The 17,397-nt window shown below is 40.2% G+C and overlaps 1 protein-coding gene across 2 annotated transcripts in view; it reads right to left on the bottom strand.

Moving 5' to 3' along the window:
- LOC133561843 (beta-2 adrenergic receptor) overlaps window positions 1-17,397 on the bottom strand; it is a 20,748-nt gene extending 3,351 nt beyond the window's left edge. The window contains exons 1-2 of one of the 2 annotated variants that reach the window (XM_061915443.1): window positions 17,302-17,397; window positions 2,758-4,775 (exon numbers count right to left, since the gene is read on the bottom strand). In XM_061915443.1, coding sequence (XP_061771427.1) covers window positions 3,720-4,769 — 1,050 coding nt within the window. In that variant the 5' untranslated portion in view covers window positions 4,770-4,775; window positions 17,302-17,397 and the 3' untranslated portion in view covers window positions 2,758-3,719. Of the gene's footprint in view, window positions 1-2,757; window positions 5,603-17,301 lie in introns of those variants that run through there. The other variant, XR_009808780.1, reaches the window with a different exon arrangement.

Genomic DNA, 17,397 nt, shown 5'->3' with positions numbered 1-17,397 from the left:
GTATGCATATATGTGTTTGTGTATATATATGTATGGATGTATATACTGTATGTGTGTGTATGCAGTACAGGCCAAAAGTTTGGACACACCTTCTCATTCAATGCATTTTCTTTATTTTCGTGACTATTTACATTGTAGATTGTCACTGAAGGCATCAAAACTATGAATAAACACACTCGATGAGCTTGCATGTTCTCCCCGTGACTGCATGTGTTCCCTCCGGGTACTCCGGCTTTTTCCCCACCTCCAAAGACATGCACCTGGCAGGATATCCGCGGATCTTTAAAAAGTCTTAAATTCATGTTTTCTAAAATTAAGGCCTTAAAAAGTATTACATTTATTAGAAACTCCTAAGATGGTCTTAAATTCAGTACTCAATGGTCTTAAATTGCCGGGACATTTTTTTTTTTTCTTTTCGGGGCACGTCTTTGAGTAAAAGTTACGGCACGTCTTTGAGTAAAAGTGAGTGATTTCAGTGTAAGTCGCGCGCATAGTCGGGTCGCACGCAGACTCCTTCCTTTCTTCCTTGCGTCCCGCCTTTCAGTCAGCATGGGGAAATGCAAGTTTTGCGAGCGTTGGCTGGAGGACAGCCGGTTTAAAAGATGGCTTAAGCCTGTTGCCAATCCCGAGGAGGCCAGGTGCATACTTTGTAAGAGGGATTTTAAACTTGGCACCATGGGAATTAGAGCGGTCGAATCGCACATGCAGTGCGGTAATCATAAAATCGCGGCAGAGAGCCAAAAACAAACACCGGGCATCTCTCAGTTCTGCCTGGGTCCAACGGCCCCCAGCTAGCAAAACTGCTGCTAGCAGCACTGACCTGACACTAATCCTCGGCGGGACAGCAACATTAAAATCCGAGGTGTTATGGATCTTGCACACTGTGGTGAAACATCAATCATACACCTCAAATGACGGGATTGGCGATCTTTTTCGTGTGATGTTTCCTGATTCTCAGGTTACTAATACATATTCCTGCGGAAAGGATAAAACCGCATATATGACGAGACACGGATTAGCACCTCACATCCAACACCTGCTCTTGGACCAAGTCAACGGGTGTCGGTATGTGTTAATGAAATGTAATTTATTTTTACCCTCACCTCGCTTATTATGTTTTTACTGGCGTTGTTGTTGGTTTGTTTGTTTTGGATGTCAAAGTTTTTGGATCTCTCAAGATTTTTGATAAGCTGTTTGGCAGAGTGGTGCTTATCAGTTTGTTTATTAATAAACATACAAAAAGTAAACTTGACTGATTGTCATTGCGGTTGTAGTACAGTGGGATCCCCAACCATCACTTATATTTATAGATTTTTAATTATTTTTTTCGGTCTTAAATTTCATTCAAGGTAGCATTAAAAAGGTCTTAAAAAGTCTTAAATTTGACTTGCTGAAACCTGCAGATACCCTGCCTGGGGATAGGTTGATTGGCAAGACTAAATTGGCCCTCGTATGTTAATGTGAGTGTGAATGTTATCTGTATTGGCCCTGCGATGAGGTGGCGACTTGTCCAGACCCCGCCTTCCACCCGAATGCAGCTGAGATAGGCTCCAGCACTCCACATGACTCCAAAATAGAAAAAAGGGTTGGAAATGGATGGATGGACAGTTTTAAATTAAAAAACAACAGCCTGCAAGGCAGCTTTGTGTTATTAAAGTTTGCATTTCAACTTTTTTTTTGTTACATTTCTCCTTTTTGCTTTTTTATTCCACTGTTTTATGTTTCTAAAAATGTTTTATTAGTATTTAAGAATGTTCCGCGGGCCGTAAATGACCCCCAGGCCAGACTTTGGACCCTTGTACTGTAGCTGATCATGTTCCTGCTGTCTCTCTACAATCCACACATACAAACAGTGCTTGGATTTCCTCACGACCCTCCTCATGATTACCTAGGTCACCATCCCGTCTGAAAGCCTTCTCTTGTCGCCTTAAGATGATCTAAACTCGTGTGAAGATGCAAATGAAGTGACTTAATGTAGCTGTGAGAAGTACTATAACAATCTAACCATGAACACTCTACACATCAAACCCATTTTGTCAAATGTTTCCTCTTAATGAGGCTGGTTTGAATTCATAAGAATGTGATTAGCGTAATTACATTCGAGGTTATATGAACTTCTAAAATGCTGCAATCAAATGTTACGCAATGCCTTTTTTAAAAAGACCAAGTTAATTTCTGCTCTTTGATGCATTAGAAAAAAATATATATTTATGCGTTTAAATGTGTGTATGTATACTATGTATACGTATATATATGTATATATGTATGTGTACATATACTGTGTTTATGAATATAAATGTGTACATATACTGTACATGTATATGTGTGTGTTTATGTAAATCTATATATTTGTATATATATATATGTATGTATATTTTTATATACATATATTTATTTATGCATATACTATATATATGTATGTGTGTATATAAATATATGTGTGTAAATATGTACATATACATGTATATGTGTTTATATGTAAATATATTTATACATATGTTTATATATGTATGTATATATGTGTCTATACATATAGCTATGTATCTATATATATGTATGTATGTATATGTATATATGTATACTGTATGTACGTATGTATATATATGATGTATATGTGTGTGTATGTATGTATGTATATTTATATGTATATATTTATACATGTATTTATGTATATGTATGTATGTGTGTGTATGTATATAAATGTGTGTCTATATATATATATATATATATATAAATATATATACACAGTATGTGTGTGTATATATATGTATGTATGTATATATATATATATCTATATATATATATATATGTATATATATATGTGTGTATATATGTATATGTATATATGTGTATATATATACATATATGTGTGTGTGTATTATATTAAAATGATGCATGTGTATAGATATATGTATGTATGTGTGTATATACAAGTATATATATTAATATATATATATGTATATAATTTGTGTGTGTATTATAATAATATGATGCATTTATAATTGATATAATGGTTATATATCCATCCATCCATGTCCTACCACTTGTCATATAATTGGATATTAAGACAAAGTTTGACTCCTAATCTTAAAGTTTTGTAACTTATTTAGAAATATCAAGCAGCTAAAATGCGGCAAACGTGGATAAGTGTGGATAGTGTTTTATATTTTGCCATCATGCACTCTAATGGATTTAAATGGGTGTAACTTAAATTTTTAACAAGGTTTGGACGTTTTTCATAATATCCACAATGTCCAGTGACCATGTGTGTTCACTTTTATGTAAGTTGCATTTTTTTTACTATGACTAGGAAAGGTTGTTTGGATAGTGTAATATTAGTAAATGCTTTGGCAATAATTTTAAGTACTTTCAAGGGTCTTTGTTCTGATTTACTTACTTTGTCCACAAGATGGCAGCAAATATGTAGTATCCAGGGACCGCCGGTCATTTAAAATTAATTTGAAAGCACAGTGGGATGTTTTGTTGAACTTGTGAGGTCTCGCGGGCCGTAGTTTGGACACTTAAGTCAAGTACAAAGCTGTGTAGGACACTTTCAAAGCGTTGCTGACTTCCTATAAAGTTTATTATGAACGTCTGAGAAGTTAGTCCTGGCCACGTGTTGAAGTTGAAGAACTGTTCCACAGCTTGACGGAGAACAAGACTCGCCCCAGCATCCCTTGCGCTTCAAAGACGACGAAGAAGAGCACGGAGAAGAAAGATCAAGTCTGTCTGCAGCTGCTGCTGCTGGCCTTTCTCCTCCTCAGAGGCATGAGCAGCTTGTGCGCACAAATCCTGAACTTCTGATCGCGAACGCTGTAAATTATCACGTTGCAGCAGCTGTTGGCGGCCAAAATCCAAAAGGCAAAAAAGGAGAAGTTACACCACTCGTTCCCCAAAACGTTGCCCACCACAAAGACGGCGATGGGCGTGAAGGAGGCGCTGAAGGCCACTGTCAGCGCCCCGATGGTTTTGGCCGCCTTGATGTCGGAGAAGGTGGGCTTGGTGGCGCTCTGGCAGTCGGCCTCGGCCAGGTGCTTCCTGCGCTTGGAGTGCTGCCTGATGCTGGACAGCGAGATGATGTTGATGGCCACTGTGCCGCCCAGCAGCGTGAAGTCGAAGGCCGGGAAGAGGAGGAGGATGTTCCAGGCCTGCGAGGGGAACTCGCTGATGGTGCCCAGCGCATAGTTGCACATGCGGCTGCAGGGGTTGTACTCCAGGGCGATCTCGCGGCTGAAGACCATGGGCGACACGGCCAGGAAGAAGCTTCCCAGCCAGGATAGCCAGATGAGGATGGTGGTCCTTTTCCGGGTTATCACCGAGTCTTTGTGCAGCGGGCGCAGCACGGCGATGCCCCGCTCGATGGTCAGCAGGAAGATGGTGGTGATGGACACCAGCGTGCAGCCGGCGAAGATGGGCCCGATGACGTTGCACGGGTGAAAACTCACCGACTGCGAGTTGGACATCGTCCACTCGGGCGCCGCGTCCCCGGCCATGAGGTAGACCTCGGCGTAGACGGAGAGCGGCACCACAAAGGCGCCCACCGCCAGGTCGGCCACGGCCAGCGAGGCCTTCAGGTAGCCCTGAGGCGTGTGGAAGTGTTTGGTGCCCAGCACCACCGCCAGCGTCAGCAGGTTCCCAAACAGGATGGCCAGGATCAGCAGCACCATGAAGACCACCATGAGGATTTTATTGGCCAGCGTGCAGCAGCACACGGTGCAGTGTGCTGGCCCGCTTCTGTCCAGCATGGCGGGCGTGCTGGTGTCAATCATTAGCACCTGAAAGGAAAGACAGTTCCGTTATGGATCGGAAGCCAACAGACGTCAGCAATGCTTAGCAACAGCAAAAATCCTGAAGACAGCCAAGAAAGCTCTTCAATTCTTCCAAGTGTTCACCTTTGAATCTCTCCTTAAAAACTCCATCTTTCACTGTTTACTCTGTAATGAAAACTTCAACTACAAACCCCAAAACCAGTGATTTGCAAAGCTTTTTCGACTCAACTTATATTCAATTGAATAGACTGCAAAGACAAGATATTTAATGTTCCAACTGAGAAACTTACTGCTTTTTGTGCAAATAATCATTAATTTAGAATTTAATGGCAGCAACACATTGCAAAAAAGTTGGCACAAGTGCATTTTTACCACTGTGTTACATGGCCTTTCCTTTTAACAACACTCGCTAAACATTTGGGAACTGAGCAGACCAATTTTTGAAACTTTTCAGGTGGGATTATTTCCTTTTCTCGCTTGATTTACAGCTTTAGTTGTTCAACTGTCCGAGTCTCCGTTGTGATATTTTAGGCTTCCTAATGCACCACACAATGGGCGACAGGTCTGGACTACAGGCAGGCCAGTCGAGTACCCGCACTCTTTTACTATGAAGCCACGCTCTTGTAACACGTGGCTTGGCATTGTCTTGCTGAAATAAGCAGGGGCGTCCATGATAACCTTGCTTAGATGGCAACATATTTTGCTCCAAAACCTGTATGTACCTTTTAGCATTAATGGTGCCTTCACAGATGTGTAAGTTACCCATGCCTTTGGGCACTAATACACACCCATACCATCACAGATGCTGGCTTTTCACGGGTACAAGCGGCCAAAATGAGTTTCCTATGTCTCTCCCTTAGAGATAGGGTGAGAAGCTCTGCCATTCGGGAAGAGCTCAGACTAAAGTTGCTGCTTCTCCACATCGAGAGGAGCCAGTTGAGGTGGTTCGAGCCCCTAGTCAGGATTCCCCCAGAACGCCTCTCTGGGGAGATGTTAAGGGCACATCCTACCAGTAGAAGACCACGGAGAAACTCCGAACATGTTGGGAGGTAATATTTCTACCAGCTGGCCTGGGAACGCCTCTGGACCCTCCGGGAGGAGCTGGACGAAGTAGCTAGGGAGAGGGAAGTCTGGGTTTCTTTGCTTAGGCTGCTACCCCTGCGACCCGACCTCGATTAAGTGGAAGAAGATGGCTGGACTGCCTAAAGAAACCACGGTCCACGGTCATTGATGATACAGGGCTGCATCTCAGCTAATGACACTGGGGAGATGGATGTCATTACATCTTCAATGAATGTACAAGGCATCATTGACATTTTGGACATGTTTCTTAATCCATCAATGGAAAGGATGTTTGGGGACTATGTCATCATTTTTCAAGATGATTATGCATCTTGCCATAGAGCAAAAACTGTAAAAACGTTCCTTGAATAACGAGCTGAGCCGGTAGGCAAAGCTCTCAATTTACCAGTCGAGCTTCGTCCCTATCCTCACCTATGGTCATGAGCTTTGGGTTATGACCAAAAGGACAAGATCAGGGGTACTAGCGGCCAAAATGAGTTTCCTATGTCGAGTGGCGGGGCTCTCCCTTAGAGATAGGGTGAGAGGCTCTGTCATTCAGGAGTAGCTCAGACTAGAGTTTCTGCTTCCCCACATCGAGAGGAGCCAGTTGAGGTGGTTCGGGCCCCTAGTCAGGATGCCCCCCGAACGCCTCCCTGGGGAGATGTTAAGGACACGTTCTACCAGTACAAGACCACGGGGAAACTCCAGACACTTTGGGGGGGACTATGTCTACTAGCTGGCCTGGGAACGCCTCGGGATCCCCCGGGAGGAGCTGGACGAAGTAGATGGGGAGAGGGAAGTCCGGGTTTCTTTGCTTAGGCTGCTGCCCCCCCGACCCGACCTCTGATAAGCGGAAGAAGATAGATGGACTACCTAAAGAAACCACGGTCCACTGTCATTGATGATACAGGGCTGCGTTTCAGCTAATGACACTGGGGAGATGGATGTCATTACATTTTCAATGAATGTACAAGGCATCATTGACATTTTGGACATGTTTCTTAATCCATCAATGGAAAGGATGTTTGGGGACGATGTCATCATTTTTCAAGATGATTATGCATCTTGCCATAGAGCAAAAACTGTAAAAACGTTCCTTGAATAAAGAGCTGAGCTGGTAGGCAAAGCTCTCAATTTACCAGTCGAGCTTCATCACTATCCTCACCTATGGTCATGAGCTTTGGGTTATGACCAAAATGACAAGATCCGAGGTACCAGCGGCCAAAATGAGTTTCCTATGTCGAGTGGCGGGGCTCTCCCTTAGGGATAGGGTGAGAGGCTCTGTCATCCAGGAGTAGCTCGGACTAGAGTTTTCTGCTTCTCCACATCGAGAGGAGCCAGTTGAGGTGGTTCGGGCCCCAAGCCAGGATGCCCCCGAACGCCTCCCTGGGGAGATGTTAAGGGCACGTCCTACCAGTAGAAGACCACGGGGAAACTCCAGACACTTTGGGCTGGACTATGTCTACTAGCTGGCCTGGGAACGCCTCGGGATACACCGGGAGGAGCTGGACGAAGTAGCTGGGAAGAGGGAAGTCCGGGTTTCTTTGCGTAGGCTGCTGCCACCACGACCCGACCTCGGATAAGCGGAAGAAGATAGATGGATAGATGGACTGCGTAAAGAAACCACGGTCCATGGTCATTGATGATACAGGGCTGCATTTCAGCTAATGACACTGGGGAGATGGATGTCATTACATCTTCAATGAATGTACAAGGCATCATTGACATTTTGGACATGTTTCTTAATCCATCAATGGAAAGGATGTTTGGGGACGATGTCATCATTTTTCAAGAAGATTATGCATCTTGCCATAGAGCAAAAACTGTAAAAACGTTCCTTGAATAAAGAGGTGAGCCGGTAGGCAAAGCTCTCAATTTACCAGTCGAGCTTCATCCCTATCCTCACCTATGGTCATGAGCTTTGGGTTATGACCAAAATGACAAGATCCGGGGTACCAGCGGCCAAAATGATTTTCCTATGTCGAGTGGCGGGGCTCTCCCTTAGAGATAGGGTGAGAGGCTCTGTCATTCAGGAGTAGCTCAGACTAGAGTTTCTGCTTCTCCACATCAAGAGGAGCCAGTTGAGGTGGTTCGGGCCCCTAGTCAGGATGCCCCCGAACGCCTGCCTGGGGAGATGTTAAGGGCACGTCCTGCCAGTAGAAGACCACGGGGAAACTCCAGACACTTTGGGCTGGACTATGTCTACTAGCTGGCCTGGGAAAGCCTCGGGATACACCGGGAGGAGCTGGACGAAGTAGCTGGGAAGAGGGAAGTCCGGGTTTTTTTTGCGTAGGCTGCTGCCACCATGACCCGACCTCGGATAAGCAGAAGAAGATAGATGGATAGATGGACTGCCTAAAGAAACCACGGTCCATGGTCATTGATGATACAGGGCCGCATTTCAGCTAATGACACTGGGGAGATGGATGTCATTACATCTTCAATAAATGTACAAGGCATCATTGACATTTTGGACACGTCTCTTAATCCATCAATGCAAAGGATGTTTGGGGACAATGTCATAATTTTTCAAGATGATTATGCATCTTGCCTTAGAGCAAAAACTGTAAAAACGTTTCTTGAATAAAGAGCTGAGCCAGTAGGCAAAACTCTCAATTTACCGGTCGAGCTTCGTCCCTGTCCTCACCTATGGTCATGAGCTTCGGGTTATGACCAAAAGGACAACAAGCGGCCTAAGTGAGTTTCCTCCGTCGTGTGGCGGAGACCCTTAGGGTGAGAAGCTCTGTCATTCGGGGGGAGCTCAGAGTAAAGCAGCCGCTCCTCCACACCGACAGGAGCCAGATGAGGTAGTTCGGGCATCTTGCCAGGATGCTACCTGAATGCTTCCCTGGGGAGAAGGCACGTCCGACTGGTAAAGTCACGGGGAAGAACCCGGACACATTGGGGGGACTACGTCTACCAGCCGGCATGGGAACGCTTCGGGATCCCCCGGGATGAGCTGGAAGTAGCAAAGTAGTTAAGAAGAGAGAAGTCTGGGTTTCTTTGCTTAGGCTGCTGCCCCTACTCCCCGACCTCGATTAAGAGGAAGGAGGTGGATCAATGACAGGACTTCAATCTGCAAAGCTTATCAGACAAAAGCCACCAGAGAACGTTGGATCAAGATCGATAAAGAGTTGTGTTTGTCACTCGTAAAGTCCATGTCTCAGAGACTGCAAGCTGTTAGTCATAAAAGCCAGAGGTGGTGCAACAAAGTACTAGTGGTGTGTTTTCTCTTAGTTTTTTTGCAAATGATTCTATAATAGCCATATTTTTTTCACTTTACTTGATCTAAAAATTAAACCGTCGCTACCACAACTCATTTTCTTGATTGCTTTTAGTGTTTCTCAAAGCCAGAGCGTTGCCGTTTTTAAATGAGCATAGTTTTGTGTCATGTCTGTTATCTGTTTTTTTTTTTTAAACAACTGAATGAACATCCTCCAAGTGATTCCATTGTTTTTGCCAGGGGTTGTGTACTAGTCGGGTCAGAAGCGTCGGCTCTGTGTTTGCAGATGCGCACTGTCCTGTGGCGATGACCTGGATTTTACGTTTTTGGTCCCAAGAGTTAAAGGGGTCATATATATTTTTTTTTTCTACATGTAAAACACTTCCTCGTGGTCTACATAACATGTAATGGTTCTTTTAGCCCTTCCATAGTGAGTCTACTGACAGATTATACGCTACTTGATATTAGAAACGGCCACAGCGGAGGATGCATGTGCATATACGAGCCAGTCTGCCCCACGACAACAGCGGACTGGTGCAAATATCTCTGGGTAAAATTTTGAGGTTAGTGCATGTGCCTCACAATACGAAGGTCCTGAGTAGTCCTGAGTTCAATTCCAGGCTCGGGATCTTTTTGTGTGGAGTTTGCATGTTCTCCCCGTGACTGCGTGGGTTCTCTCCGGATACTCCGGCTTCCTCCCACCTTCAAAGACATGCACCTGGGGATAGGTTGATTGGCAACACTAAATTGGCCCTAGTGTGTGAATGTTGTCTGTCTGTCTGTGTTGGCCCTGCGATGAGGTGGCGACTTGTCCAGGGTGTGCCCGGCTTCTGCCCGAATGCAACTTGAGATAGGCTCCTGCACACCCCCGCAACCCCGAAAGGGACAAGCGGTAGAAAATGGATGGAAATTTTACAGTATATGGAGATATCCACATACGAGACCAAGCATAATTAAATGGAGGAAGTTTGAAGGAAGGCAAGATTATTTTATAGATATCACTGCAATGCCTCCATAGTTTGATTCCTACTTTTCGGGACTTAAAAACACATAAGCATGTAGAATCCGGTTAGAAAAGTGGCTTTTTGCATACGCGAGCTCCTTTAAGCCAAAACTGTACAGGTGTCATTTGGACCGAGCAACAATAATTTAAATAAACAAGTTTTAGTGTTTTTTTCTGGAGATTTGTTGTATGTTTCTGTGGTCCATGCCAATTTTAATTGATTAGGATTACATAGTGCAGGGGTGTCGGACTGGTTTTCATTAAAGGCCACAATCGCAGTTATGGCTGACATCACTTGTGAAGATAAGTGAATTATACTTATATAGCGCTTTTCTCTAGTGACTCAAAGCGCTTTTACATAGTGAAACTCGGTAATCTAAGTTACATTTAAACCAGTGTGGGTAGCACTGGGTCAGGTGGGAAAAGTGTCTTGCCCAAGGACACAACGGCAGTGACTAACTAGGATGGCGGAAGCGGGGATCGAACTTGGAACCCTCAAGTTGTTGGCACGGCCGCTTTACCAACCGCACTATACTGCCCCAGTAATATGTATATTGTATGAAATTTATTGCCACCTTTCCCAACTCTTTTGTCACGTGTTGCTGGCATCAAAGTCTAAAGTTAATGATTATTTGAAACAACAAAAAAATGTTTATCAGTTTGAACATCAAATATGTTGTCTTTGTAGCATATTCAACTGAATATGGTTTGAAAATGATTTGAAAATCATTGTATTCCGTTGCTATTTACATCTAACACAATTTCCCAAGTCATATGGAAACAGAGTTTGTTTAAATATATATATATATATATATATATTTAAACATATATTTAAAATGTATATAATATATATTGCTTTTAGCCAGCCCATCACATGGATGTGTAGCTTGTAAAGTGAGCTCACGTGATGGATGTTTTACTCTCCAGCTGTGGAGGGGTGACATCATAATCTAAGTAGACAGCTGTAGTAGTAAACAACCCAGTTGGATGTGGCATCTTTAATCCACAGAGACACAAAGAAACTGGACCGCCATCCTAACCCAAGACTTTGCCCTAATATCCCTCCTTCCTTTACTCTTTTATGCAGTACAAGCAAAAAAAAAAAAGTAGATATAAAACAAACTTTAAAAAAATGGCCACTCAGTGACCAGTTTTACTGTAAATGTACAGTGTATTTACAAGATATTATGGTAAATGGAAAAACTACCACTTTTTTTTCATGGGAAAAAACAAAACTGTTCAGTGTGTCCTGGGTTTATGAAGGAATCTGCCCTGCGGGGTGCCAACAGCTTCATTTTACTAAGCTGACGGTGGAGCTGCCACAATTTAGCCGCCACCATGTGGACAATGTGAGAAAGTCAGTCCAATGTTCATGAATTTTCCCTGATAATGAAAACAGCACAGAATTTACCTTTACGACCCAGTCCAAGGAACTTCCCCCACTCATGGCGCAAACTGCATCCAAACAGAGATAGTCAACACACGTGGTCACACACAACTGAACTTTGTGGATATTTAAAAAAATGTCCAAACACTAGACATAATTAAAATCACAGAGGTAAACAAGGGATGAGTCGGACTTTCACATATTCCTAATATCCAATTATATACCCATTATATTAATATATATATACGTATATATATATATATATATATATATATATGTGTGTATATACATATATATATGTGTATATACATACATAATCTATTTATATACCCATTATATTAATATATATATATATACATATATATATATACATAGATATATCTATTTATACATACTTAAATATATCTATATATATATGTGTGTGTGTATATATATACATGTATATATATATACTGTATATATATACATAGATATATCTATTTATACATACTTAAATATATCTATATATATATGTGTGTGTGTATATATATATACATGTATATATATATATATATATATATATACTGTATATATATATATATATATATATATATATATATATATATATATATATATATATATATATATGTGTGTGTGTGTAGTTACTTTACATCCAGTCGGCTTTTGGCCCCTTGCCAAAATTGTTTTAGCCCAATTCGGCGCCTATTTCAACAATTTTGGACACCCCTGTTTTAAACTATAATATTAACTCATAAATAATACATCAAATATTCCAAACTTTTTTTTTTTTTGTTCAAATAAAAATGAGTACTTAGTACAAACCCCGTTTCCATATGAGTTGGGAAATTGTGTTAGATGTAAATATAAACGGAATACAATGATTTGCAAATAATTTTCAACCCATATTCAGTTGAATATGCTACAAAGACAAGATATTTGATGTTCAAACTAATAAACTTAATTTTTTTTTTGCAAATAATAATTAACTTAGAATGTCATGGCCACAAAACGTGCCAAAGTAGTTAGGAAAGGGCATGTTCACGACTGTGTTTCATTACCTTTTCTTTTAACAACACTAAATAAACCTTTGGGAACTAAGGAGACACATTTTTGAAGCTTTTCTGATGGAATTCTTTCCCATTCTTGTTTTATGTACAGCTTAAGTTGTTCAACAGTCCGGGGTCTCCGTTGTGCTATTTTAGGCTTCATAATGCGCCACACATTTTCAATGGGAGACAGTTCTGGACTACAGGCAAGCCAGTCTAGTACCCGCATCCTTTTACTATGAAGGCACACTGCTGTAATAAGTGACTTGGCAATGTCTTGCTGAAATAAGCAGGGGCGTCCATGATAACGTTGCTTGGATGGCATCATATGTAGCTCCAAAACCTGTATGTACCTTTCAGCATTAATGGTGCCTTCACAGATGTGTAAGTTACCCATGCCTTGAGCACTAATGCACCCCCATACCATCACAGATGCTGGCTTTTCAACTTTGCACCTAGAACAGACCTGATGGTTCTTTTCCTCTTTACTCCGGAGGACACGGCGTTCACCGTTTCCCAAAAACAATTTGAAATGTGGACTCGTCAGACCACAGAACACTTTTCCACTTTGCATCAGTCCATCTTAGCTGAGCCCGGGCCCAGCGAAGCCCACAGTGTTTCTGGGTGTCGTTGATAAATGGGTTTGGCTTTGCATAGTAGTTTCAACTTGCACTTACAGATGTAGCGACCAACTGTAGTTACTGACAGTGGTTTTATGAAGTGTTCCTGAGCACATGTGGTGATATCCTTTACACACCTATATCGCTTTTTGATGCAGTACGACCTGAGGGGAATGAAGGTCCATTATATCATCGCTTACGTGCAGTGATTGCTCCAGATTCTCTGAACCTTTTGATGGTATTACGGACCGCAGATGGTGAAATTCCTACATTTCTTGCAATAGCCTGTTGAGAAATGTTGTTCTTAAACTGTTTGACAATTTGCTCACGCATTTGTTCACATAGTGGTGACCGTTTCCCAATCCTTGTTTGTGAATGACTGAGCATTTCACGGAAGTTGTTCTTATTCCCAATCATGGCACCCACCTGTTCCCAATTAGCCTGCACACCTGTGGGATGTTCCAAATAAGTGTTTGATGAGAATTCCTCAACTTTATCAGTATTTATTGCCACCTTTCCAAACTTCTTTGTCACGTGTTGCTGGCATCAAATTCTAAAGTTAATGATTATTTGCAAAAAAAAAAAGAAAAGTGAATCAGTTTGAATATCAAATATGTTGTCTCTGTAGCATATTCAACTGAATATGGGTTGAAAATGATTTGCAAATCATTGTATTCTGTTTATATTTACATGTAACACAATTTCCCAACTCATATGGAAACGTAGATCTTATTTCAAAGCAATTATTTCAAACAGTCAAAGTATGATCCTGGGAAATCAAATTTGTTTTCTCTCTCCCTCTCTCTCTCTCCCTCTCTCTCTCTCTCTCTCTCTCTCTCTTTCTCTCTCTCTCTCGCTCTCTCTCTCTCTCTCTATATATATATATATATATATATATATATATATATATATATATATAGTTAGATAGAAACAAAACATGCACCTGGGATAGGTTGAATGGCAACACTAAAAATGGTCCCGAGTATGTGAGTGTGAATGTTGTCTGTTTATCTGTGTTGGCCCTGTGATGAGGTGGCGACTTGTCCATGGTGTACACCGCCTTCCGCCCGAATGCTGCTGAGATAGGCTCCAGCGACCCCCCGCGACAACATAAGAGACAAGCGGTAGAAAATGGATGTATATATATATATATATATATATATATATATATATATATATATATATATATATATATATATATATATATATATATATTAGGGCTGGGCAACGATTAAAAATTTTAATCGAAGTTAATTGCACTTTTTCTCCGATTAATCGCGATTAACTGCATTGTATACGCAAAGCCCAATAATGAATTCAAAAGTAGTGTGTAGTGCACCTTTATTGGAATATTCTCCCACATGAACAAAAGTGCCAAAACATTTGTTGTGCAAACACAATTTAAATCAGTACTTGTTAAACAGTAGCAATTAAATAGCATATTTTGTGAAAATCAACTCAAAAAATGTAAATACAAACATTTAAGCTTATTGCCACTGCCAGGGTATTTAAGTTATCCTGTTTGTTATGGAAAATAAATATAATCTACATACAAATCTCTGAGCCACAATCATAACTTCCGAACAGGCAATTTCTGAGGTAACAGCAGGAACATTTTTTTTATCAGGGATCTTATGTTTAAAAAACCTATATTATAGGTAATGGGCTGTTTTAGGGAATGTTTGATCAAATTATCCGTAGTAGCAATATTAATAATGTTGTGTTTATTATGCGTAGTGCACTTAAAATAATTACGACCATATCTAGGAAATGATATGATGGGAATTTTCCGATTGTTTGCTTGGTGCTTTGATAAACTGAACGCATATACCTGGTACTATATTGTGATGTTATGAGCCAGGGAAAAAAAGAACTACCCTACCCAGCATGCAACAGGAGTGACGAGCATGCGCGGTAGCCTGGTATAGGTTGTGTGTTGCCATGACGGCATCTTGTATGTTGTGATATGCACGCTCTGAAAGTAAACGTTAAGAACTCAGCCAACACTCCTCGTCTGCATTATTCATAAATAGACAGACAACACAAATACTCCGCTGCTTCACAGGCCGCTGGATGTAGCCGGCAAAGTATTCCCATGCTAGCTAGCCGGTCTAGCAAGCACGCGTCATTCAGTCCAAAACGGCCCGATCTATCCACATTCAGAATTGTCTGGCGGTCGTAAATGATCCCGGAGTGACCACGCTGTAAGCCAGCCATGAAATTTGCAGAATTGTCCGGTATTTAACCAAATGTTCCATCTTTACCAAGAGCCCCTCCACCCCGAAGCCCGTCCGGGCGCCGCCATCTTTATAAGAAAAGGCGTTAACAAAATAAAAGCATGTAAACAACATATGCAAATGCGCGATAAAATAATTGTCGGCGTTAATAGATTGATGAGTTAACTCGTAATTAACGCATTAATTGCCCACCCCTAATATATATATATATATATATATATATATATATATATGTATATATATATATATATATATATAATGTACATATATAATGTGCATATTTATGTATATATATAATGTGTATATATGTATATATATGTATGTGTATAAACATATATGTGTTTATGTATGTATATGTACATGTATGTATACATATATGTATCTATATATATGTGTGTATATACATGTGTATATATACATATATATGTATATATGTGAAATATGTATATATTATGTATGTATGTATATATATGTTTGTATGTATATATATATATATGTATATGTATATAATTATTTGTGTATGTATATATGTATGTATTCAAACATATATATATATATATGTGTATATATACATATATATGTACACGTGTAGGTATAAATAAATATATATGTATGCATATATGTATGTATGTATATGTGTGTATGTATGTATATATTCATACCTATATACATATTTATATATGTGTGTATGTATGTATATGTATATATTCATACCTTTATACATATTTATGTATATGTGTGGATATAAATAAATGTATATATATGTAAATAAATGTGTGTGTGTGTGTATACATGTATATATATATATATATATATATATATATATATATATATATAATCATACCATACCATTTACAAAGCACTTTAAAAACAACCACAGTTGAAGAACAAAGGGCTGGAGACCACAAAGAAATACAGACAAAGAACAAATAACATTTTATAACAGAGGTAAAATACACAAACACACACACACATACATATATATATATATATATATATATATATATATATATATATATATATATATATATATATATATATATATATATATATATATACATATATATATATATATGTAATATAAAAATAAAATCTCTTTGCCCTGCGTAATGACAATAAAGCAGATTCTGTTATATATATATATATATATATATATATATATATATATATATATATATATATATATATATATATAAATAGATATATAGATATTTATGTATATATATATATATATATATATATAGATATATATATATAGATATGTGTAGTCCAATGCAACCCCCAGGTCAAAAAGTTTGGACACGCCTGCTGTAAAACCACCCTAAATAACTTGCTTTAATTTCATATTGAAGATTTAGTCTGATCTTAACCCAAAAAATGTCTGCAAAATATGACAATATATCATCTGTAGGACAACATTAAAGTGTAAAAGGTATTGAATGTCATGCAGCGCCTACATTTTGTCCTGTCACAAAGGAAATAAAAACATTTAGTAATAAAAGATAAAGTGCTTTATTGACTTATATTAATATTTCCAGCCATTCAAAATGACGTGGCGGGCCAGCTCTGGCCCCCGGGCCTTGAGTTTGACACCTGAGTTGTAGATGCTCCCAAGTGCCAGTAAGCATGGCTATATAGAACCCCCCCCCCTACTACCCACCCCACCCCCCCAGCGCTTGTCATTGCATCTCAGTTTCACATTCACGTCCTCCAGTGGCCCCCCCGTCCATCTACCCACTCATGCAGAAAGCTCGCATCATATCCAGCTAATCATCCCCGGGGTGGAAGGACAACTCCACACCAACAATCCCACTCCCACCAACACTCGTGGAAGTCATTCCACTCTACTTTTCTTCACCAACATTAGCGTTATCGAGAAGATGCCAGACATTTTTAAGAAATGTCTGGCATCTTCCCCCTCCACTGCCAGAAAAGTGTTTTACTGTGTACTCACTGGGAAGGCTGGCGTCCATGAAGGCAGCGTCCACCCGCTTCAAAGCTTGCGCCTCTCTTCCATGATGGAAAGGCACGTCCCGCAGTGAAGACGCGC

This window comes from Nerophis ophidion, linkage group LG11 (genome assembly GCF_033978795.1).
Source record: "Nerophis ophidion isolate RoL-2023_Sa linkage group LG11, RoL_Noph_v1.0, whole genome shotgun sequence".
Classification (NCBI taxonomy): Eukaryota; Metazoa; Chordata; class Actinopteri; order Syngnathiformes; family Syngnathidae; genus Nerophis; species Nerophis ophidion.
The sequence above is the reverse complement of the archived record's forward strand: the minus strand, read 5'-3'. Positions and strand labels throughout refer to the sequence as shown.